The sequence below is a fragment of the Tachysurus vachellii genome, chromosome 7 (genome assembly GCF_030014155.1).
Source record: "Tachysurus vachellii isolate PV-2020 chromosome 7, HZAU_Pvac_v1, whole genome shotgun sequence".
Classification (NCBI taxonomy): Eukaryota; Metazoa; Chordata; class Actinopteri; order Siluriformes; family Bagridae; genus Tachysurus; species Tachysurus vachellii.
This window is the reverse complement of record NC_083466.1, coordinates 16,565,729-16,591,569: the sequence shown is the minus strand read 5'-3', so window position 1 is coordinate 16,591,569 and position 25,841 is coordinate 16,565,729. Positions and strand designations below refer to the sequence as shown.

The 25,841-nt window shown below is 40.3% G+C and overlaps 1 protein-coding gene across 2 annotated transcripts; it reads right to left on the bottom strand.

The window, feature by feature from the left end:
- Positions 1-800: 800 nt before the first annotated feature.
- On the bottom strand, positions 801-24,928 carry per1b (period circadian clock 1b). Of its 2 annotated transcripts, XM_060874651.1 has the most exons (19): positions 24,696-24,928; positions 16,274-17,119; positions 15,823-16,076; positions 15,505-15,626; positions 14,215-14,416; positions 13,898-14,092; positions 13,526-13,711; positions 10,659-10,812; positions 9,011-9,254; positions 8,111-8,219; positions 7,863-8,001; positions 7,331-7,449; positions 6,985-7,131; positions 6,175-6,528; positions 4,540-5,378; positions 4,159-4,357; positions 3,729-3,921; positions 3,364-3,514; positions 801-2,412 (listed from the first exon to the last, which is right to left on the bottom strand). In XM_060874651.1, the coding sequence occupies exons 2-19, from the start codon at positions 16,663-16,665 to the stop codon at positions 2,119-2,121; spliced, it is 4,293 nt and encodes a 1,430-aa protein (XP_060730634.1). In that variant the 5' UTR covers positions 16,666-17,119; positions 24,696-24,928; the 3' UTR covers positions 801-2,118. The 2 variants fall into 2 exon arrangements, with proteins under 2 accessions (XP_060730634.1, XP_060730635.1); XM_060874652.1 differs by lacking the exons at positions 6,985-7,131; positions 24,696-24,928 and having other exon boundaries at positions 16,274-16,713.
- Positions 24,929-25,841: the final 913 nt, after the last annotated feature.

Here is a 25,841-nt window from a genome sequence, read left to right as displayed (position 1 = left end):
AGGGTTGTTGTGTCAGTGTGGTGTGTGATTTGGGGACAGGAGGCTGGCTTTGGATTTTAGCCGTAATGTTTATTAAATGGTCGAGGATTCAGTATTTAAACAGTGATACTTATGTTTGTATGTGGGAGCGAAAGTCCACAGACTAAAGGACTGAATGCTTAACTGCCTTCCTATTGGCTGCCTGCCCTCCCTCTTTCACGCTCCTGCTCTCTCTCTCTCGGTTTCTCTCTCCCAGAATTACAGAAAGAACACACAAATATAGAACAGGTTTCTTCCACATCCACATAATTTAATCCCTTTCTGTCTGGTCATTATATTTTAGCAATTTCTGTCCGAAATGCTACCTTAGTAGCATTTGAGCCATTCTGAATCAGGATCCTGCCAGAGACCTGCATGCTTCTGCTGTGAAGTTCAAACTGGACAGAAAAACATACACCAACACAACACGGCACCAGCAAGCATCATATTAAACCTGCCTTTTTTGACCTGTCTGTCTCTTTCATCTTTGTGTCCTTTTTTCATGCATACATTTCACAAAAGATTTATCTGAGACAACTGTGTGTGTGTTGCTTATGCCACTGTGTTTGTGCCTGGAAAAACCACTGTGTGGCCACGTCAGGTCCTTTTTAAAGCTCACGCCACATTCTTGGCTTAACCTAGAAATGACTGAGGTTGTGGACAACAATTAAACTAAAAACATTTAACTTCTACTCTGAAGGCGTTTTCCAATGATCATGACACGGTGAAAATCATAACTAGTGCACTTGTTTTTAATAAAACGTCACCATGGTATAAACGGGTGAAAGTTTTGATTTTATTTCTTGTTTTTTTATTTCAGACAAAGAAATTCACAAAAATACTTAGAAACCACTCAAGAGTACTAAAGTTGCTGAGTATGACATGGTCAAAACAGAATGACACAGAGAAGAGATTTTCTCCCCTGTCCTAAACACTCTGTACACAGTTACTGGTGTTTACGAAGCCTGTAATTTTCTTCTCTGATTGCCAAGCACGTATAACTAAGGCGAGGCGCTATAGTGAAAATGGGACCACACAGGCACCACTGTTTGTTTTCGATGCCCTATGACTGTCCACCATGCTCATACATTCTCCTACCCATCATGCACCTCTGGTATGGAGGATGCCACTGGCTACAAGAACCTCTTACGTTGTATATGGAGAATAAATGTGAATCAATCGTTAGCCAAAAACACTTTCATAAATTGACAGAAATATTAAACATGCCATCCATGTGGCTTAAACACTCATTGCAGATTGAACAGGATCAAATCTCTGGACAGAAACTACACCAGTAATGTATAAAAATACTAATAAAAATAAAATCAACCTGTGAAGTTTGGTCTAAACGTACATGTAAACTGCAGATCAAAGGTCTGCAAAAGGCAGTGATTCTGACCCCAAAGCCTGCATATGTTCTCTCTTGTTTTTTTTGTTTGTTATTTTTTTTTTTTACTATATTACGACATATAAATTTACTTACAACCAAGTTTTGGTAACACTGTAATCGTTCTAACAGGATTGGTCAAAGCTTCATAACGATATGCAGTCCTGCGAGTTTCTGAAGCTGGAGTTGAACGAAACAAAGGATCAAGCTAATAGGTCCAGGCATTCACAATGCTGTTATCTAAAAGTGAACTGGGGCAGTGTGCAGAGCAGTGGTGTCACAGTCTTACAATAAAGTGGCCTTGTTCTTCACATTCATCATCTGTCAGCCTTTGCAGCTTTACTTACTTCTGACCTGCATTCAGCTATACAAATAAATACTGTTTTTTTTTGTTTTTTTTTTTACAACTTGTATAAAAACAAATCAGAGATTCACTTTAGTTTAAGAGCCTAACAGCGTAATCCACCCTCCACAGTGTCATTGGTAAACCTTACAACATACTTAGTTTACATTTACATCTTTTACTTCAAAAAAATAAAATAAAATTGTGCCTGAAAGTCAGAACGCGTGGCTGTTAGTGCTATAGTCTTTTTTTTGTCATTATCCCACTGCTGACATCATCAGCTGTGAGTATGAAGTCATTTCCACCACCAGTCATGGGCTAACAGTATCACATCATATCAGTGTCTCATATCAGTCACATGGCCTCCATATCATTTCCCATCCTCCTCCATTTGTGAGGTAACTTCCTGTTCCTCGGCTGCCATCTCCTGATCGCTGACCTGTCTCGTCATTCTGGCCTGTCCTTTCTCGTCTTCATCTATCCGATGCTCTGCCTCTCCTTCCGTCTCTCTCTCGTCCATGGCTGTGTCTGGCTGCACATGTTTCTCGCCAGTGGCGCCATCTTCTGTCACGTCGAGCACGCTGCACAGCTCCATCTCGTGGATCTCCACGTCAAAGGGGGCAGCAGGAGGCATTGATGGAGGAGATTTGCAGCCCACACATCCCTGCAACGAGAGACAAAAACCGAGCAAATTTACCTCCAGTGTGAGCGAGCGCGCCTGTGGTTTTGTGATGCATGATGGAGGCCGAGGATACACTGATAGCCGTGAGCCTAATTTGGTCATAGTTCATTCAGACTTTAGTATATTTGAAGACTTCAGCATTCTATAATTTATAATACAGTGTGGTGGTGTTCTGATCTCAATAATTTAACCTCGATAGAGGTAACGTTAAATAGTGCGTATACTGCAATAATACCACGAGCAGGATATTTAATTTTATTTAAATATTTAACACTGTCATATTAAGCCAACATCATTTATAATCATTTGAACAGTTTCACAGCATTAAGACGCTCACACCACAGTACTTAAAATCAGTCTATATTAACACATTTGTTTCAATACCAACACCTCATTCAAAGGGACTTGAGTAGTGGACGATCCACAAATCTGCAGCTAATAGTAAATTAAACGTGTCACTAATTATTACAAAAAAATCGTTGATTTGGTGTATGATTCTGCAAACAGATGTTTAAGTAATATTTAAGGAAGGAGTTTTTTAGTTCAAAAGTCATTCATTTCAACAGAAAAATATTGGAAGAGACTGTAAAGGTTATGAGGAACGAACCTGTCTACAGAAGTTGGAGAACCACCATCACACCACTCTGTCTTTGATTATTATTCTAAAACTTGCCCTGTTGTGTTGTATTCATTACATGTAGTATTCCCAAGCAATAAAAATATTGTTAACAGCTGTTTTTTTCTTTAAGGCCTAGCTACTGTACATCCTTAAGGCTCTTCTCTGCAATGTATTTACATGATTTAGGCTTGTTATAGTTAGATTTATGCTTGCCCTATCGGTTTTACTTCTCTCTTTCTTTCTTTAAATCAGGAAGTGTGATGAAAGTTGTGCTACTCTAAAAGCCCAGAAAAGATTTCAAGTTAGAAACTCACGGATATATTGATGGCGCGTGGCAGGCGTCCTGTGCGGATCCAGGGGTGAACCTGACTCAGTTCTCGCTTCTGCTCTTCAGTAAAACGAGGCTGTTGTTTCTGCATGGCTCTCAATGCAACACTGTCCTCACTCAGTACAGTCTCTCTGTCTCTGTCACACACACACACACACATTGAATATGAGTAAAATCAAACCTCTAGTATGGTTGCATAAAGCATAAGTGAACTAAAGTTAGAGTAAATGCCTTAGTTGCATTTCTTACAGGAACTGACAGAAAATGCTATATGCCCCATCGTATGCAGTACAGGTGAATTTGAATCAACTTTGATGTTTGTTTATCTGTGTATTTTATTTTTTAACCAACCTGATGGGCAGCTGATAGGTCATCATGATCTTCTCATCTGTGTTGGCCATAAGCAGCCAGATAGGATCCTGCAGTACACACTTGATGAACTGGGCCTCTCCGTTGCCCCCTGCTGTCTGCTTACGAGAGTGGTCATTCTCGGACGAGTCCACGCTGCCAAAATACTTGCTCGTGTGGCTGCTCTGACTGCTTCCTGTAGGAGAAGTAAGACACCATGTCATTCCACGTCTAACAGCATTAGTACAATGAGAATATTAAAAATCTTCCGAACATCAGCCTGATATCTAAACGAGTTATGTAACTATATAGCAAGTACAGTCATAAACAAGTAACCAGTTTCCATGAAGAACGAGTTGTTGCCAAGGTTGTAATAATATCTATCTATAGAAACAAAATGTAAACCGTAAACCACACTGCCTTTCTTACTTACTTGTTCCACTCCCAGAACTACTGCATCCATTGGAGCCAGACCCTGAAGAACCTGAGCCAGATCCTGATGACCCTGTACCCGAGGAGCCGGAGCCAGAGGCGGCTGAGCCTGTGCCTGATCGCGAGTCCTCCTGCAGCAGCAGGTCAAGCAGATCACTGGAAGAGGACATGGCATCCTGATTCGATTCATTGGTTTCTCCCTGGAAAGAGGAATAACGTCCACTTAGTTAGACTAGCAGTTAGAAACAGTCAGTTAAAGCAGAGTGTACTCGGCTCTTTTAAGCTTTATAAATTTAAAACCATCATCAATATAATGGGTAATTCTCCATAAATTTCTAATTCTTCCTCAATTTTTATATATTCTCAAAACAACCAAACTCACACTTTCATTCTCTTTAGAGTCTGCTGCTGTGCCTCTCTGATTGGCTGCTGCCTGTCCTACAACCCCACCTCCTTGTCCACCGGCAGGAGGTGTGGCCTGTTGCCCAGAGGCCAATGCTGTTACTGCCTCAAGCCGACTGGATGGTGACTCCTCTAGCTGAAGCAAATTCAAAGGGGAAGAGCATCGAGAGTGGAAAAGAGGTGACTCTGTCCCGTCTCTTTCCACTCCTCCTTCCCTCTGGCTGCAGGACTGAGGTGTGCTACAGCGGGAGGGGTTTCTTGGGGCCAATGGTAATGTCTGAGCGGGTGCTGGAGGGACAGCGCTTGCTGTGGGGTACTGAAAAGACATGCTGGGGTTGTAGAAGGGCTGAGACATAGTTGCTGCAACAGGTTGGGCCATGGTTGTACCAATTTGTGGAAACATGTAATTGGGAAGTACCAACGCCATCATGGGGGGCACCATAGGAGGTGCCACGTGAGGATTCTGAATGGGAAAGCGAAATCCCGATTGCATTGAGGGGTCAGTGATGGGGTGAGAGAGAGGTGGGTAGAGTGGATAAAGGGGCAGCATGCCTGGTGGATAGGGCACAGAGGGCAGGCTATTCTGCGAGCCCACTGAAGGCGGCCAAGATGATGAAGTTGTTGGAGGTGCCAGAGGAAAAGAAGCGGTAGGTACTCCCTCTTGTGCAGGAGCACCCATAGAGAGGCTTCCTGTTGGGCCTGACAGGCCTAAAGAGCTCGACTGCTCTGAGGTCTCCTGATGTTTCAACCTCTTACCACCTCTACCACGCCGACGACCACTATTGCTCATTGCTGGGTAATCACGTGAACAGCGTGCACCTGAGTGAGAGAAAGAACGAGAGAGAGAGAGAGAGAGATCAGCATTCTGGAGACATAACGGTCATGCAGAGAATTCCATTGTTCTTGAAAAAAACTGATATAAGGAGTAACCATGTCAGAGCATTCATCAATACCTTTGGGTTTTGTACCCATTTTGTATTTATATGATGTTCCACTGAAGTTTTTTGGCCCATATCTCTTTTTTGCCTGCTGACAGCTAAGAGCTAGTATGACTGTAACATCAGAAAGGCACAGATTTTATTAGTCTGAAGCAGCAATCCAAAATTCTACCTTCTCTAGTGTCACAGTTGATGCTCTGGTGGAGGGAGTGGAGCTCCAGTTTCAGAGTCCAGATGGGCTTCTTCAGCTTCTCTTCATCTGTGACCAAATCTGCTATCTCCTGTTTCTCATGTGTATTAAACTGTGGCGTGATGCAAATCCCAGACAGTATCACAGTGTCATTGCACCAGCCTCAATTTTTACTGAAGCTTCAGGGATTATATCATTCAGCCATGTGACCATGAAGATGAAGCAACAAGAAAACCGAAGTTATTTACCAGGAGTTCTAGCTCACTATTCTTGTTACACTCTAAGTGAAAGCTAAATAGCAACTTTCCAGAAAGCAGTGATGGCAAACCTCTATTCTGTGGGTCTGTGGATCGTGTTAGAAAGTGTGCTGCTCGATCTGAATAAGTAAGAAGATACACCAAAAAACAGCCATTTTGGGCACCGAGAAGAGATATGTGGGTGTAGATCTTGTGTATGCACAGGTGTATATGCACAATAATATCCATACCTCTAGTGATCGGTGTGGTAGTATTCCGTCGAAGTACTGAAGCTGGATCGAACACTTTCAGCTGACTCAGATCCCTAAAGCGACACAGGAAATTCTGCTCTTCCTGCTGAGTGTGTGCAGAAAGCACCTCTTTGGTCAGTCCTAGCCTTCCTCCTCCAATTCCTCCTCCTCCTCCTCCTCCTCCTCTCCTGCCTCCATCTCTCTCAGTTGTAACCGCAGGGCTGGGTGGAGTTGGGGGTGGGAGAAGTGAAGGAGCGGCTGGAACGGTAGGTGGAGAAGGAGGAGGAGGTGGAGGAGTATGAAGGACAGGAGGAGCAGGTATAGGAGTTGTAGGCGCTTCCTCCATTACAATGTCTGAGAGAGAGAATAAGAGCTTATTAAATAAACCCATAAAAGGATGTGAGTATACTTTACTTTCATTTCAAGTATGTGCACGTGCTCAGCTGCTACGCGAGCGGCACTGGATTTAAAGCGACATCCACTAGATGGTATGTCAGAGGCAAAACATCTCTGGGTTTCATGATCTGCATCTCAAATTAAAAACCCTCATCATGTCTTAGCACAGTATATAAGGATGTGATTTGAGTTACACTGTTAGTTTGTTTATTCAGTAGTGGACACAGTGTCACATGGTGCTATCTTGCCCCCCACTATTTACAGGAGTGCTGCACCATACGGATGCACCGCGTTCATTCTTTGTCCTGGTTATCTTGAGTGCACGTACATATAAATCAGTCTTAAGATTATTCAAAATGTTCTGACAAGACAGAACGACTGAGTCATATGCATATGTACAATAATCTTGCTCACCTGACTCTGGGGGTTTCTTGTCTCCCACGTGGACAATGGTACTGCTGAAACTGCACTGGGACGTTACTGAGGCTACACTCTCTGCCTTACTGTGTAAAGCCAGGGCTGGCAGTGATGTACTCTCACTAACTAGAGCTACTGACGGACCTAGAGCACGCACACATGCCAATACACACACACACCCACCCACCCACACACACCCACATACATACATACATACACACACCCACACACAGAAACAGAGCCATAGTACAATATTATCAGCAAATGTGGTCATGCACTATTTGTGTTTTACTCTTTCAAGTCACAGTGTGAAACATGGCACTGGAAGATAAACAGCCATTACCTTTAGGATTGCTTTGAGTGTCTTGCTGCTTATCATCATCAGAAGTGGAGGATGCGGTATAGGAGGATGAGCCACACTTCCTTTTTATTGTGTTTGGGACATTACAGCTCTCCAGATACCTACAGCCGTGATTGGTTGCATAATGTAAAATAAACAAACAAACAAACAAATAAATAAATAAAATAAATTATGCCAAGTGGTGTGTGAAGGTCATCACACAAAAGTGCATCACCCAAAAAACATTGTTTGTTTGGTTCACTTATGCATTGGCCAAAACAGGGTTAAATCTTAAATTCACTGAAAATTAAACACACAGATAAAATTTTGCCCATGTGAAAGAACACATGAGGGCTGCTGCAATGGCATTAAAGCTAAAACAAATGAAGACAGCTGTTGTTTGTCTGAGATGTATTTGCTGGGAATCAGTCATGGTTAACTGCGACTGCATTATCCCGCCTCTCTGCACATCAGCTGCATTATACACTTAAGATGCGTCACAGAAATAGGAAAACGTCCGACTGCACACACTTACCGTATAATGCTATCTAGGCAGTTGATTTGCTGGTAAGAGTACGCACTGGGCGGGTCCTTCCTTACCAGCTGAGACAGGACTGGATCCTTTGAGGGCACGGCCACATCCGGCACAGTGTCCACTACAGCTCGCAATGAAACTGTTCAAAGAAAAGTAAACAATTATTGAATAAGAGACACGGTGCAAGTAAATAACTTCAGGGAAATTGATCCCATTGTAGATAGTTTTGTACGTATGTACGTGTGTACCAGTGGCGGTGTGTTTTCTAGGAGGGGGCCGGTTACGGGACTCGATAAACACTTGCTGGCCACTTGTCTTTACCATGTGAACATCCTTACAGATCTGCTGGAAGGTCATCTGCTCAGAGAAAAAACACACACAAAGTCAGACTTTAATACCTGTGACTCACTATCTCTCTCTCTCTCTCTCTCCATTTGCCTAGCAACTGCAGCATATCATTAAACCTTTCAATCCCGTAGTCATGATTCAGGGTTAAGTAGATGTATTCTGGACTTTCTGATTTCCCACAGATGATTAACATCTATTCCACAAGCAACAGTCAAATGAACTGAATGATGAGAAAAATCTCATCTACACCCTCAGGCAGTGTTACGTAAAAGACTACGTCTTTGTGCACTTATGGCTACTCTAGGTGTTGTGCTCTTTGGCACAAGCCTAACAATGAATTTTTCCAACAGGCTGCAAAACCTGTTCATTTGACTAATCTGCATTACTGACTAATGATCAAAGAAGGGTTATGACATTTCACACCTTACTGTCCTTAAGTCAAATGCAAGTTAACTCCTAAACTGGGTCTCAAGATAGAAAGGAGATGATTAATAAATTGGCTGTAGTAGGATTTTTATTTTTTAATGTTGCAAAAACAATTAAGTAACCTATTAAGTTGTCAGAACACGATGTGTAAAGCTCATAAACTTAGCTCCAGGTTAAGACAAGTTAAAGATAAGTAAGATCAAGTTAAATTTGAAAATGTGTGAATTTTAATCCAACATTGCTAGCGTGTAATTGTATGCTGTGGATTGTGTGCAGCTAGAATACGCAGACTGCTTAACTTCCACTTTAGACACTAAACTGATACAGAGAGTGTCCCTATGTTACAGCCTAGTGTGTGTTATATATGTGCTGACCGGTTTGTGAAGCTGAGCTGGGTCCTCCAGAGCGGTGCCATTGCTCTCTGATGATGAAGTGGCACTAGGATGCAGCTCATGAGAGCCATTACTTGCCAAACTGCCATAGCCCTGTGAGCTGCTGCTGTGTACAGGCTGCACCAGAACCCGGTGGATCTGCTCGCTGAGCTGTGCGATATCCGGCGTCAAGTTGCTCTCCTCCAGAGCACTCGGACGGGTGAACACGTCCTCATTCAGTGGAGAACTAAAGAAACGAATGAAGTGAGGAAGTCAGTATGCAGAAGAATTCAGACATACACCAATCAGGCATAACATTATGACCACCTTCCTAATATTTTGTTGTCCCCCTTTTGCTGTCAAAACAGCCCTGACCTGTTGAGGCATGGACTCCACAAGACCCCTGAAGGTGTGCTGTGGTATCAGGCACCAAGATGTTATCAGCAGACACCTTTCCATCAGAACCAGGATTAACTTCCTCAATAATTTGAGCTACAGTAGCATGTCTGTTGGATCAGCTCGCACGGGCTAGCCTTCGCTCCTAACGTGCGTCAGTGAGCCTTGGCTGCTCATGACCCTGTCGTCGGTTCACCCCTGTTAATTCCTTGGACTTCTTTTGACAGATACTGACCACTGCAGACCAGGAACACCAGACAAGAGCTGCAGTTTTGTAGATGCTCTAACTCAGCCAACATACTTGTCAAGCGAACACAATTTGGCCCTTGTCAAATGCGCTCAAATCTATACGCTTGCCCATTTGTCCTGCTTCTAACATCAACTTTGAGAACAAAATGTTCACTTGCTGCCTAATATATCCCACCCACTAACAGTGGCCGTGATGAAGAGATAATAAGTGTTATTCACTTCACCTGTCAGTGGTCATAATGTTACGCCTGATAATGTGATGCTGTGATTCGTCTACAAATGCGTGTGTCCTTAACAGATATAAACAATCCTCATCAAACGTGATTACTTACTTTGTAAATCATATTACACAACATTTACACTTTAATATGTAAATACTTGCTGTGTAAGGATGAAATGTGTGTGTGGGTGGACGAAAGAAAGAGAGAGCCAGTTTACATAACCGTGCGAAAGAAGCAAGTCAAAAGAGCGATCTGTAAGTGTGTGTGTTTTAGAAAGTAAAGCAGTGGAACAGTCTCTCTATGAGTCAGTGGTATATAAAAGGTATATCATAATAAAGAGAGCGTACAGAAATAATTCAGTTGGAAACTGCCCCAGTATTGTGCCTGTGTTTGTCTGAGGAACTGCGCACGTTTCTGCATGTGTTACAGAGTGGTTGATGTGGATGGATTGTGATCAACAATACTGATCACAATACTGAGAATAGTGTGTGTAAATAGGATGCATATAGACGGAGCTGTAAAGCAGATTAGATTAGATTAAACACAGGTGGATGTAATCCTGGCCTGATCAGTGTACGTGTATCTTTGATTCGCAGACACATTGCCAGCATCATCACTGTATCACAAATATATTTCTGTACATATCTTGCAAGAAAGATACATTTGAAAATATTTCAAATCAGACCGCAACTTGTTTTTTTGACTGCACGTTGCGTTTCGTCAGTAATCTAAACATTGTTCGGTCAGGAGGTTATAGACATTTATGAGGATGCTTAAATCCTTACGTTCGGACTTTGTGGCGACCCACGATGAACGCCACCTTCCTGCTCCAAGGGTTAACAAAGGAGGACCAGGAGGTGTCTATCGTCAGATACTCTCCGTTCCGTGCACACATCCGCAACGGAGAGTGTTCAAACGGCTGTCCTGCAAACTGCAGAACTACAGAGTGACAAAATAATATCATGTCAGTTTTAGATCCATTCTGCTCTTAGATATCAACATTAATCACATCACATCATATCTACATTACCAACAGTCATCTGTTCATCAACAGCTTTTTACAAATAAACAAGTCAAACAATACATGAGATTATGTTAGTGTGACAATTTATGATGGTGTGAAATTTGTCTCAGGACAAACGATGACATAAAATATCTCCTGAATGAGAGAAAATGACTAGAGATCCTAAATTGGGTTCTAAAAGCTACTCTAAGTTTCTCCCTCATGGCTTTTGGATATTTGCTTAGTTCCTTGCCTATTAGTTTTAAAAGATAATTAAATAGTGGATTTTTTTCCAGTTATTAAGTTGTCAGTTACCTGAGATTATAAAACCATTAACTTCAAATAAAAGAAAGGAAAAAAAACCCGTCTTATTGCATAAAAAGTCTACCTATAATTGACTTGGTGACTGAAAGAAAAAAAGAAGCCATTTAGAAGTGAAAGAAAACGAGAATGACACATCTATTACACATCCATTAAAAGTGCTATATATTAATCTCAACACTGGCCAGTCTCTCTCTTTTATGCAGTAAATCTATTAAACAATTCAAAAAAGAAAACTGAAGAAGAAAAGAGTGAAAGACCAGAGAAATTACCAGGAAAATATTCACATGTTTAAATAATAACCAACTTTTCTTTCTTTTATTTAACAGTGCAATATTAAAGCCTGAGGTTTATATAAGAGGAATTTTTTTTTAAAGTCAGGATTCATGTTTTCTGACCAATTTATTAGAACTATATGTACAGCAAGTTCAACGAAGTAGTGAAACGGTGGTACAGTAGAGTTGAGTGAACTGAAATGTAATTACACAATATGATATAACACAATATTATATAAAATAAACCAATTCGTCCATAAACTACATCCATTGTTAGAGCAAATGTCCAAATGTCTGAGATAGAAAAGGTTTGATTTTTTTTCCCCCTCTGAAATAACTGCAATTTTATAATAATTTGAAATAATTTTAAAAATAATTTTGTACTTTATTTTAACGTTTTAGATTTTTTAAAAATGTATAAAACAAAAGGAAGTAAATGTTTAATTATATTCTATTTAAATATTATATTCATATTCAAAATTACTAAGTCCCTATTTTATTTGAATAACATCCGTGATACTGACCACGTTAACTGCTTGGTACAAAAGGTCAGATCTTCCTCATGCTGAATCCCTTCTAATGAAGCCTGTTCTTAAATAACATACCCACGGATCAGAGGTTTTCGCCTCTGCTCATTTCATTCAGTAATTTCAGTCAGTTCATTTAAAACTGTAAAAAGCAAAAAAAAAAAAAAAAAAACCCTCAAATTCAAAAGTGATATAGTTTTTGTCAATAATAGAATATTAATAAATATTTGCTGTATTAAATGAAAAAAGACTAATTTCACCAGAGGTCTCAAACATTTGGACCTCACTGTACATTGTATGTAAACATTTGGATGAATTCCAGCTGTTTCTGGGTCAGCAAGCTGATGACCAGTTTATGGTTTTATTTAATCCTGTCCATTATGTCTTGTATGTTTTTAAAGCCGTAAATAGACTGGCCCACTCTTACATAACAAACACTCTATGTACACATACTGCTTCTTAACAATTATGGTTCTCCTCATAGTTAGATGCCCTTGGCATAAAATAGAAAGGTGACGATGCTTTTGCAGCCGCTGTGGACCAAACTAACTGCAGACCTTGTGTAAAGCAGTGGAGAATAGCAAGCAGTTGAAATATTTATTTAAATACAGCACTCTGTAACAGATGTTTTGAATGTGCCCACTCCACGCGCGCACGCACACACACACACACACACACACACACACACACACACACACACACACACACACACTCAAAAACATGTTATGTATGCATGACTCACTGACTAGACACACACATAACAACCTACTGTACATTTTATATTTTCAGTCGTACTGTTTGGGTTTCAATCCAATAAGCAGTTAGTTTTTTTTTTTTAAAGTACTCTCTCCCATCTGCAAGGTGCATTATAATTTCTTCAACCCTCTTCAACTGCCATCTGTTAATTCTATTCTACACTCACTGTCCACTTTATCATGCATCTCATTGGCTAATCATGCAGCAGCAGCACAATGTAGAAAATCATGCAGATGCAGGTCAAGAGCCTCATAACACACTTCAGAATCTGGAAAACGTGTGATCTCTGTGTCTTTAACCCGGGCTGGTTTGAGTATTTCAGAAAGTGCTGATCTCTTGGGAATTTCACACACGATAGCATGTAAGTAAGTTCACACAGCAAGGTGCACTGAGTCACCCAAACTGCAACCATCATATCATGCCATGATTAAAGCACAAAGATCACTCTTTGTTCATCCTTATGTTGGATGTGAACTTGATCTGTAGCTGGATGATTATATGCTGAATGTTGCTGGCTAATTATTGGTAGTGGTCGTAGCTATTTTTAATGGTCAGTGGAGTAAACAGAAGCGAGAAAGAGTGACAGGGAGAGAGAGAAAGAGAGAAAGAGAGAGAGATAGAGAGAGTGACAGAGAGAGTGACAGAGAGAGAGAGAGAGAGAGAGAGAGAGACATAGAGAGAGACATAAAGAGAGAGACAGAGAGTGACAGAGAGTGTGACATAGAAAGAGAGAGAGAGTGAGAGAGAGAGAGTGACAGAGAGAGACTCACTCTTTTTATGGATGGCCACCATCATTGGCCTGTCCTCTGGGTGGAGACAGAGCAGCACTGGCGTTCCCACCAGGTCCTGAGGCAGATAACCCAGCAGCGGCACAGCTCTCTCATCAACTTCCTGGAAGAGACAGCTAGGTGTGTGACTGGTGGTAAAGATCCGTTTATCTGGAGGAATACGTGGAGCTGATAGAAACGGGAGGAAAAAGTTCAGTAAGAGAAAACAAAGCTTGCAGAGATTAAAATGGATCACTGTAATATGCGGATCTTTTAAAAAAATCTAACAAGTATTCCTGTACACTGGTGTTTGATATACAAGTACAGCTGAAGTTTATGTAACTGAGTGATAGTGAGAGTAAGAGTGTGTCTTACCTTCGTATCCAGAGTGTACTCTTTCGGCGATGAGCAGGCAGCAGGGTTGAGGGTCTGCAGTGTCGGAGTCTCGCAATGTGAGCAGGTATGGGGTCAGTCTGAAAGGGTAATAGCGCATGTCTCCACTGGAAGAGCCATCTGCGCTGATCCTGCAGAACATGGACTTCTCCTGGGTACACTCCACTGGAGGAGATGCTACACACATGCAACGGAAATTCTCATGCTTAGAATAAAACTCAAAAGTATCTTACCTAGAACTGATATAGCAAAAAAAAAAGATTTTATAGCTAGAACTGAGAAAGATAACACCCACGCACCAGATCCGATGCAGGAGGCCCAGGGGGGTAATCTGCAGGGGGCAGTGCTGCTGTAGAACGTGCTGACGTCCTGAGGAGCGAGCAGCTCTGAAAACAGCACCCCCTGCAGCTTCTCCGGTTTACTTCGCAACAATGATGAACCCTGTGGAGAGATGTATACCACCTTCCCTGACAGGAATGACACAGCCATGGAGAACGTGTCCTAAAAAGAAGGGAAATAATGTAGAAATGTAACTTTACTGTTACCATACTACACTACATCATTACATATGAGGTTTAATATAAAATCTGTTAAGGAATTAAATGTATGCTAGTACACGATCACATTCTCCCTGATAGCCAAGCTAACTCTCCTTTATCATAAACAACTAGCAACCGGGAAGGTTCTAGTGAGACACATGATGTCAGCCACCACATCTCTTCAAACTGCTGCTCATGCTGCATCACACTTGGAGAAATGCCTATTCTGCCCTCGTCTGCATTTAAGAACGCATGCCATCCCACCCACCCAGAATGCATGGGAATTTGGCTCCTGGCTGTTTGGCTGTAGCACCGTCTCATGATCTTCAGACGACATGATGAACACTATTCTATTGCACCAATCTGAATCCCCTTTTAGACAACATTTATTCAGTGCCAGTGTAACATAAATAAGTGCCTGACTTAATTAAGAAACAAATCATTAAATTACACACAAATAAATAGACCTTTGAGTTTAGATGGGAGAATGTCAAAGAAAATACAATGCAAAATTCTGTTAAATAGGACTGTTCATGTGTCCATAATTTTATGAATCTTTTATAGCTTATAAACATCCCAAAGGAGATAAATATTTAGAAGCTGCTTTTGTAAAAATGTATAATTTTCCTTATAATATATTTTCATACAAGTTAAACATTACATACATATATTTTTAATACATAAATGTTCTTTTTTCTTTTCTTCCTTTTTATTTAGAAATAAGGGAATATTAAAAGCACACAAAGTTTTGGATTAAAGTTCAAAAACAGGCATGAGGGAGACGGGAACACTCTGGTTTCACATGAACAAACTATACTTTTGGACCCTTAGTAAACAAGAGTACAAAGTACAAATATTAGCCCTTAGCCAAGAAGAGAGGGACAAGAGAGGCAAGAAGAGAGGGACAATAGAGGGGAGCAAATACATGACCAAAATGAGAAAAGGAAAGAGAGAATGATGGAGGAACCTGAGAATTAAGTGAGATATATTGTATGAAAACATGACTGTTTTGTCTGTGTGTGTGTGTGTGTTTACACATTTGGCACGTACTGTGTTTTTCAGCGTATATTCTGAGGTAATGTTATCGAGCTCTTCTATGGTAAATGTGGAAAGATCCAGACTGCAGCCATGACACTCTTCAACATTCCACTGGTGATAATATTCCTGATTGGCTGGAAAACAAACAAGAAAAAAAGGCAAAGACATGAATGTACATTTTAAAGGGACAGGTTGACATGTTTATAGTTCTCTGCTGCGTGCAAAGCAAATGCAAATCCAGTGAACAATCATCACTTACACCATAGTTGCCATTTAACCAAAAAGGGGAAAAGGAAGAAACACACGCATACACATACAGTGGTGCCTCACCTTGAACTTGTTTGACGCAGCTAAGGGCGTATTTGAGGGCGTTGAGCGTGCTGGAGCGTCCTTTGGTCTTCCTCTCTGCAGGTATGCGAATCTTGAGCTCCTTCAGTGCCCTCATCAGCTCTTTCTGGGTCTGAACACGAGCTGACTGCTCACTGCTACAGCCACTGGTGGATGAAGGGTCCTGCTCTGAGCTTGTACTCAACAAACTGTATGCCAGTGAGCTGCTGGGAGGAGACGGACTCTGAGAATTCGAGCTGGAAATAAAAAAATAAACAAAGAAAGAAAAGGGAGTTGGAGAAGTAGGGAAAAATAGTTGTAGGCAGATAATGGAGAGAGTGAGTGAAAATGACACTTCGTGTATTAGTATGTAAGTCCATCTATTAAAGGTCCGTTTATTAATAAAAATACTTGCTTTGTTCAATTTCCCACTGTCTCATTTCACATCTCTCACCTCTTGTTGCTCTCAGTGGTCTCCAACATCATGCCAGAATCTTTGCCATTATGACTTGAGGAGCTCTGGTAACTTCGCATGGACTGTCGTCCCCTGGAACCGTTCTCTCTGTCCAGCCCCCCTTCACTCTCCCTTTCTCCGGAGTCATTGCCGCTCGATAGCGCATCCATGTCATCCGAATTCTGCCCCCGATTATCACTGGATAAACCTGTGGGTTCTGACTCGCCTCCCGTAGAAGATCCTGTCCTGCCATTGGCTGGATTTGATGACGGCGAGCTGCCACTCATGCCAAGTGAGCTGGTCTGTGGCACAACCTCTTCTTCCTCCTCGGTCCCTCCTGCTCCCACCCTAGGAGCATTGCTGGGGTTGGAGTCTGAGTTATCATCACTCATAGTATGGTGAGAGTACCTGGTGATAAGACTCACCAATTCTGCTTAAAAATAATTTATAGAAATGAACTAGGTTGGGCTACAGGAACAGTAGTGGAAAATCATTTTTGGTTGAATCTTCCTCATGGGCTAAATGTGACCTTTGTGAGTCTGAAAAGCAAGTGGCTGGAGAACCTATGACCTCCAAACTCTTGGGTGAATGAAGGTGTAAATGTAAACAAATTGTTTATTTCAGAAATGCTGAAGGCAAAAAAAAAAAAAATCACAGGCAAAAAAAAAGGCTGCTTATGAAACAGTCTTGGATGCAATCTGCAGCCAGATGGATGCAAACAGAGTGAGAAAGAGAGAAAGCAGCAAAAAAACGGTATCTGAAAGATTCAGCTCTTCCTTTTTATGATCTCTCTGTTCCTCTTCTCCTTTTTTTCAGCTGGTTCTGATCTATTCCTTTTTCTAGAAGCTAGGAAAGAAAAGAAGGAGGTGCATCAATAGAAATGACATAATCCAAAAGATTACATTTGGGTTTTTAAGGTTTAATGATTTTAAGGGGTTAAATCAACCACATTTGCAACATTTGGCACACATTTGCAAACAAGCAGATTACAGTTCTGGTTTTTGGGGCTAAAAATGTTATATTTTGAAGTCGCAATTAGTAAAATTGACTATCATTGCTACAAATTACAGCCATCACTCCTGCCTCCTCCTGCAACATGAAATCCAAGAACTGTCATTCTGCACCTTCACGTAAAACTCAGCTCTCTTCCTTTCTTACAACCACATCTCCAGCTTTTTTGCACTTCTTATGCACCCAAACCTAGCAGCGGATCTGGGATCATATGGTGTTATGCCTGGAGATGAATGCTGCACATGTAGAAGGTCAGAGTGCCTCTGTTTATAGCATCGACTGCAGTCAGCAATTTAGCCAGTGCTTCGGCGTAGCTACATATTTTACATTTTTAAAACACAGCTAACTTTCCATGTTTTTTCTTTAAAACAAATGACACGCTATACAAAAGTGCTAAAGCTTACTCAGGTATTTAAGTCTGGCCTGTCAGTCAAAAATGACATATCCATTTGGCTGTTATTTGGGTGTTTATTTTGGACGTGATATATGACTACTCAGCATTTTAGATTTAGATATTATGACTCGAACTCGAACATGTAAAGTAGATTACATGTATTTTTGTTTTTTTTTCTACTAAATTAACCCGGTCTAGTTGCATAATACAAGTTAAAAGGCTTGATAGTGACTATAAATTTGTCCCTTATTTTTATATACAAATATTGTCTATGCATCTAGAACTATTTTAATATGCCAAATGCTTAGACTGCTTCCTCATCCTCACTGTGTGTTTAAAAGTATTAAAAACAGACATTTATGAGTGGCTCTAACTTTATATGTCTCTTGGAGAAATGACTAATCTCTTAAACTATTTGGTGCAAAGTTATATAGAAGTGTCACAGGTCTTTGTGTCATTCTTGTTTCTTGGATTGCTTTGTGGTCTTTCCAGTGATCCAGTGCTGTTTTTGACACTGCTTATTTTAGGTTTGACATACAATGGATATAAAAAGCCTACACACCCCAGTTATAATGGAAGGCTGTGGCGATGCAAAAAAATAAAAAAATTTTTGCCCATCTTTAATGTGAAACTGCTAAATATAAAAATAAAGTGCAAAGACCATCGGAAACCTTTTTTGGGGGAAAACAAAGCACCTTTTGATTTTATTACACCACTCAGTCTTTTTGGGTAAAAATTGATCAGTATGGCACATCCTGATATTTTCCTATTCTTTCTTGCAAAATCATTCTAGATGTAATTGCAAATTTCCTGCATGTGTACAGCCTGCTTTATGTCAGCCTATAGATTTTTAGCTGGATTTAGGTTTAGGCTCTGGCTAGGTCATGCAAAAACAATGATCTACTTTTGGTTAAGCCATTCCTTTAACATTTTAGATTTATTGTTTTAGGTCAGTGGGTTGAAAGGTGAATTTCCTTTCTATCTTCAGCTTACTACCAGACCACTGACACTTTTGCACTTTGATAGCCTGGTGTTTAAAAATATTCATTAATCCCTATATCTTGATACGCCACCACCGTGCTGCTCCAGTGTTGTCACACGTTGAGAGTAATCTGTAGATGTGAAATATGCATGCAGCTCCTTTACATTTCTACATTTACATTTCTGTCATTTAGCAGACAGAGTGACTTACAATTTATTTCAACTTATACAGCTGAACAATTGAGAGTTAAGGGGCTTGCTCAGGGGCCCAGCAGTGGCAGCTTGGTGGAGCTGGGATTCAAACTCATGACCTTCTGATCAGTAATCCAACACCTTAACCACCAGGCTTCCACATCCCACCTATGTCATTGTATGTCTCCTGGCAGCCTCCCAGGTAAGTTTTTATCCTTTTATAAAATTTCAACAGCTCTCCTATTCTTATTAAGGTCATTGTGACGCTCCATTTACTGTATTTGTCAATCACGGCCATGTGGTTTCCCCTATATGTTTAATGTTTAACTTTGCATGCTTTTTAAACCTTTTTTTTTAACCAGAAGTCCAAAAAAGCAGTCAGATCAACCAAGAAGATGTGAAAAAAAATCCTACAAAAAACAGCTGATCTAAACACCTCAAATGGTTAAAAACCAGCTGCTAGTATGTACGTTGTTGACTTTCAACTGCCTATTACAAGGATTTTCTAATAATTAGATAAATAATAGGTCATAAGTGAAGTGTTAGAGGCAACAGTCGCTTCTGATGAGGGTCTAAGTGTTAATATTACCTTTACTGAATTTTGTTTTCATCTGCAGAAAAACATTTGAATACAATTTTACTAGAGGACTTATAAAATAGTTTTAGTTTTAGAAATGCTCACAACAAAATGCCTCTAGAAAAGACGTTTGAAAGAGAAGGCGATAATGCAACTAATACAAAATAAATTTTTCTATTCAACATTATAACACACACAAAAAAAAAATAGCCAGATGAATAAACCGAGCAACAGACTGTTTTATAAGAACGCGCGCACGCGCACACACCATCTGCGTTAGTCGGGATGCTGTTGTCATAGAAACGTGTTCACATCATGACCAGTCGCCTTTAAAGCCAAAAAGCGTTAGTAACAATACAGAGCTTTAATGCCAAAAGGCTCCGTTCTGAGCATGCATTTCAGTCCTAACCTGCAGAAACTCGACATTATCCTGCAGTATACAGTGCACTTATTTAGGGAGGTATTTGGCTATGAAACACTAACTAAGATGAAGCGACTTACATGCACCAAAAACACAGCGCAGCACGCAGACAGGAACTGTTCGATATTTTCTCCACGAAGATGACAAGTTCGTGCTGTCTCTCATCTTCATTTGAGCGTATACACGCTTGTTGTACCGAGCCACAGGTCCGCGTGAGCGCTTCCGCTGGGATTCCGCCTCCACGCTCAGACCGACCTATTGCGTCAGGCTTTATGGACAGCGCGAGTTCTGATTGGCTGGCAGCAAGCGGCGTTCTGTAAACACATAGCGCACGTGTCTAGAGCGGTGGTTTCTACAAGCCTGACTCAACGCTGATTGGTGGAAATGACTAGCCAATCGCATGACGGATCCTACTTGCGATATAAGCACTCCGAATCACGGGTAAAGCGCTGGTTCCGGTTTACTACGTCAGGCGCTGTGATACGTTTTATGTGCGTGTTGTCTTTCTGCCTGCTATAATATAAAGATCACACACGATGCTTTGCTAAAACCTGCGTCAAGCGTGTAAATTCAGATCAGACCACACAGAGAACTACACAGAGAACTACACAGAGAACCACACAGAGAACCACACAGAGAACCACACAGAGAACTAAACAGAGCGCATGCGCGCACACACTCACTCACTCACTCACTCACTCACACACACACACACACACACACCAATTACATGTAATCATACAGTCCCCACGCCTTTCTTCATGTTTTCTAGACGACCTGCGTCATGGAGTAGAGTCAACAGTTTATTTGTTGGTTACTCCCACACAGTTGTGTTCTGTTGAACTGTCAAATAAGTCGTGTGTTTTCTCTTTATACACTACTTTGTATTGTGCTGCTGTACAGTATCATGTGTTGCACCTTGGTTCAGAAGAATTTCACAGTATATGAGCTGTAAAAACCAGAAAACAGAATCTGCAGCAGACTCTGTACGGCAAACTATAATATGACTTCTGTACAGTGAATATGGTTCAGAGTAGAAAGTAGACCACCAGCGCTAGAAGACGTGAATTTCCATGAAGGATGGTAAAACTGAAAGAGTGAGTGATTGACAAGCAGAGGCTAGAGCATGCAAGGCTGCTAAAGGTAGAATGTAAAAATTTGTATTTGTAGGAGTGTAGCTCGTATAAAATAGGGGAACCGTTATGTCTGAATGTGGCTAGGAACTACGCCAAGTTGTGAGTTTGAGCCGGAAGACTGATGTGAAAATTATAGCAATCATTTAATCGAGGTGTAAAGCAATGTTTCAGCACATTTGATGTTAATTAGAGGGTGACAGCATTTGTAGTGCAAACTGTAATAATCATGATGGGAGCATGTCACCTTCCCTGGTCCTGATTCTGAGCAATGCTTGGCCTCCAGACCAGGATGTCCCTAACACAGCTAAATGTACATGTAGCATGGAGCTATGTGTTTAGGTCTTGAAAACATACAAGCTGAGGAAAACAATTCTCTACAAACCATAGATATGACACTCATGAGTTTGGTACAGTTATATGTGGTGTGGTCTGAGACAAGGTAGAACTGATTAATGTAAATAGCTAAAAAAATAAATAAATAAAAATTGATGCAAATGGAACAGTGAGGGTACAGTAAATGCGTTTGGTGTATGGCTTAAATAGTGGTTTCTGTTGTGCATCTCAGCTCAACTAAATGACTTCAAACCATGTTAAAAGATAAAAAAAGCAATAAAATGAACATGTTTAACGAAACCACAAAATAGTATCGGACACAAAACTGATTCATTCATTCTATTAATTGAGGCACTCTTTTCTAACGTTCAGAGTTTGTCTTACTCGTTCTACTGTCCACTTTATTATGCAGTTGAAGTGACTACTAATCAGATGGAAGACCAAGACAATCAATTCTCTGTTGATTTTTAAGAACCCTTAAATAACCCTACATCTCTGATCTGAATGGCTTTTAATTACCTCCAGAGAACAATCGTTATGCCACTGCTATGAAAATCAATTGCTCTCTTATTAAAATATTAAAGAGGCAAGACACCAAATGTATTCAGCCAGTGCAAGTGCTTGTAGCAGTGGACTTTGTCAAGGCAAGAAAAAACTGCATGAGGTAATATGAGAAAGAAACCTTGAAAGGAACAAGGATCAAAAGACAAATAATCTTCAGCAGGGTAACACCAGATTATAAACAATTTCCTCATACAATTGGACAAAACTGGGGCAATATTTTGGTACTCATTTACAGTTTATCATTTTAAGAAAAACAGTGCTACATTTTACTTTTCCACTCGGTATCCAATCACATATATGAAACGGCTTTATAATCAAACTGTGATTATTGCTCTCCATACAACCCCTCTAATGTGTCACTGAAACTTACTGTGTTAAAGAAGGAAGACTGCTGTGTGCAATTACTACTCAATGAAGCCAAAAACGACAAACTCTAAGTTACAGGAAGAAAACCCCACATATTTGAATGCAAGCTCTCTTTAAACTCTTGTATGCTTTATTTTCTAGACAGTGTTGTATTTGGTGTGAGGTACTGTGTAAAGGCTGCCGTGCACTTCAGTCAAGCCCTTTGACCCACCAAAAAAAATGCCAATACATGAAATCAATTTAAAGCTTCTTCATTGGATCTAAAAGAAACTGGCTAATCATCCTTTACCTAAACCATTTGCAGTAGAACAACTGACTAGAGGACAAGATTCTTACCTATATTATATAATGTACTTACCTAGGTACCTCAAAGTTAGTAACTATAATGACTATTTGCACAAATCATAAAATCATCCTTTGTTTTACCCAAAATGTTGATTTCAAGACACACACCTATACAGTCTTCATAATGGTAAACATTTCTGAGTGTACTGCTATGTCTAACACACTCCTATATCAGTCAACACAAATTTTTTTTGTTTCCCAAATGCTTCATAACTGTCTGCTCCCACATCCATGAAGGCCATTTGTACTGTGATATGTTATTTTTTGTTACCCCAATCCTGATAAACACATCTAATACAGGTTAAAATTCACTGTACAATCAAATATAGCAATGGCAAAATGATCAAGTATAGGTTGGTATTGACAGTGAAAAATAATGTCCATAAAATACTACTGGAAATAGGAGAATGTAATCTAAATGTAAGTATGTATGATGATCTTGTGGTGCTGTGATGATGTGTTACTGTTTGTTTACAGCCAAACCATAGCAATTTATTCACGCATGCCTGCAGCAGGTTTTTCCTGAAAAGTCTCCTGTAAGCCTGCCTTTCTAATTCATAGCTCATTACATAAATGTTGAATTTAAGGCAAGGTTGTAGTCTATAATTCCTGACCCTCAAACCGGTAAAAAAAATGCACAGAAAATCCCTAGTTAAAATCTCAACTAGTCAACTTTTCAACTACCAGTTGCTTGCCTGTTAACAAAGTGAAATGAAATCAATATGGTGGCATAATTTGAACATTGTAAAATTCCTCTTCTCTGTGTTAAATGTGTTAATAGCATATTGGTGACTATTTGCTGTTTTGACAGTGAAACCATCAGTATGGTAATGCTAGCTGGTTAGCTTCTTGCTAACTTGAAAATAATATTTACTGTTGTTGTTGTACTGCAATGTCAGTTCAAGATGTTGCAAGAATGTTTGAAGTATCTATTGATAGCTGAACAGAATCAATAGCCAATCAGGCCTGTGGTCGTATATACGCAGTTAAAATATATTTTTATGAGCTTTATATGTTCTAACAGAGCAAAGACACATTTTTTTCGTATCGTCTATGTTTTTTCACTGCACCCGTTGATCATAGGTCAAGTCATTATAAGCTGTTTTGGCTTCACAAACAAATGACCACTTAAAAACCATAACAAATGCAACACAACTGAGGAAAATGCCCTATTTGTTCTCACACCTCTCTGTCAAAGGGTGCCATGTCTGTAATCCTCTACCTGTGATCTGTGGGGCTTTTAAAGGCTTTACATAGTAAACCTGAACTAAACCTCATTACTGAATGAATAGTAAATAAACCAGCGTCAGCCTTATATTTCATAGCTGTAAGTATCCCAATAATATCTTGAATTAATGAAAAAAACTTTTCTATCTTAAATTGGACAATTTATATTAATTAGCTCCACTCCTGCCCAGAGAAAATGTTCCTGGATGTAGAATAAAGTCCAGCTTCAATGAATTTGTCATCTGATAGATAGATAGATAGATAGACGGATAGATGGATAGCAACTAAATGCAGTTACCAGAAGTGCAAAGAATAGCAATTGTGCAAATAGCATATGTACAGCATGTAATATATATATATATATACACACACATATATATGTAAACATGTGTACAGTGAATAAATATAAAGGCTATAGGAGTGCAGAGATGTGTGGACATTGTTGAAAAGTCCAAGTAAATGGTTCTAAGGCTATGACATGAAAAAAAATGTCCACAAAATATATATACACACATATACATGAGGTATAAAACCAGCTGATGTCATATTAAAGTTATAGCAAACGTGGCTTTTGTTTTGCAGTGAAATGTGACAGGTTTACAGATTGTTAGTGCTGGTGTGATGCAGGGGTCGGTCATGGGATCTGTTACCTTTCTTGTTCTGACTGTGATCTGCTTTACGGACCAGATTCATGAGTGCAGCGTGACAGAAATCTGTGTCCAGATCACTTAAGAGTCGTTTTATCATCACAGACAAACCGAGTCAGTATCAGTGGCTCAGACATGAACACATAACAACTTTTTCTCCAGTATAAATCTTTACATCACTGTGAAGCCCTAAGATATTAATCCTGATATTAAAATGACTGGCCTTACCTGTGCAGCTTCACCTGTGCAGCTTTACAGTGTTGTCTCCAGGGGAATAAACACGTCCTCATATCACGTCTCTGATAGTTTTCTGTTTCCAGCTTATATTAAAAAGTCAGGACTATACGATTTCAAAGCTGTACTTGATTTAAGTCGGTTTTCACGTCGCTACGCAGTGGCGGTTGAACGCTTATTGTGTGCTACACTTTTCCCTTCCCTTTGCCACACCAGACACGCAGTAGTACACGTTCCTGTGCGTCCCACTGCAAGCTGATCGAATACGCGATTCCTATTGGCTGCCTCAGCTCCTAAATCCAGCCTATTCGATCCTAGGTCGGCGCTGATTGGCTGATGGAGGAGGCGCTCGCCGCACGGGGCCCAGCTGTCACGTTGCAGCGTGCCTGCTCCACACCAGACGAAACCGGCGCGATGTTTGAGGCTTTGTTTTTACCGACGTTAACCTAATATACGCGCATTTGGGAAGCGTTTGCGCTTAAATACCGAGTCAGAAACAATCACAACACGTTTATTAATATCCCAAAGTGTTATGTATCATTAATCCTTTCTTTCTGAAACAGGAAAAAAAAAATTTATGTGGAGTGTCGCACAAATATGATTTGATCATTGTATATGGCGGTAAACGTCTGATAATGATGCTTGATATGAATAATGATGGATGTATCCAGCTTTTGCAGAACTAATAAAATAAACATATTCGATAACTTAGTTTGAAACGTCCGTTTTTTTGCCACTTTTAACACAACAACAGCTTTTTTGGTACTACGGTTGATTTATAAGGCTGCACTATTATACACATTACGGTAATGTTTTAATCGCCTGTGCAGCCTCAGATCCACGTGCCTCGATGGTGACGTCAACGACTAGGCCAAAGCTCACTAACTCACGCGGACGGCGGAGTGCTGAGTTGCACATGCGCACTAGCGAACTAAGCCGTCTAAACAGTCTACGTAGTTTATTTTTGAGACGAGAAAAGTGTCCAACTATACATATTTAACGTATGTCTTATAATAAACAGTTTAGGCGCTTATTTTAGCGATCCAAAAACAGTTCATTAATTTGATATTAAATAGTAAGCTCTTGTCAGAGAGTTTGAAAATATACATTATTAACGCTACAACACTGCCATCTGCTGGC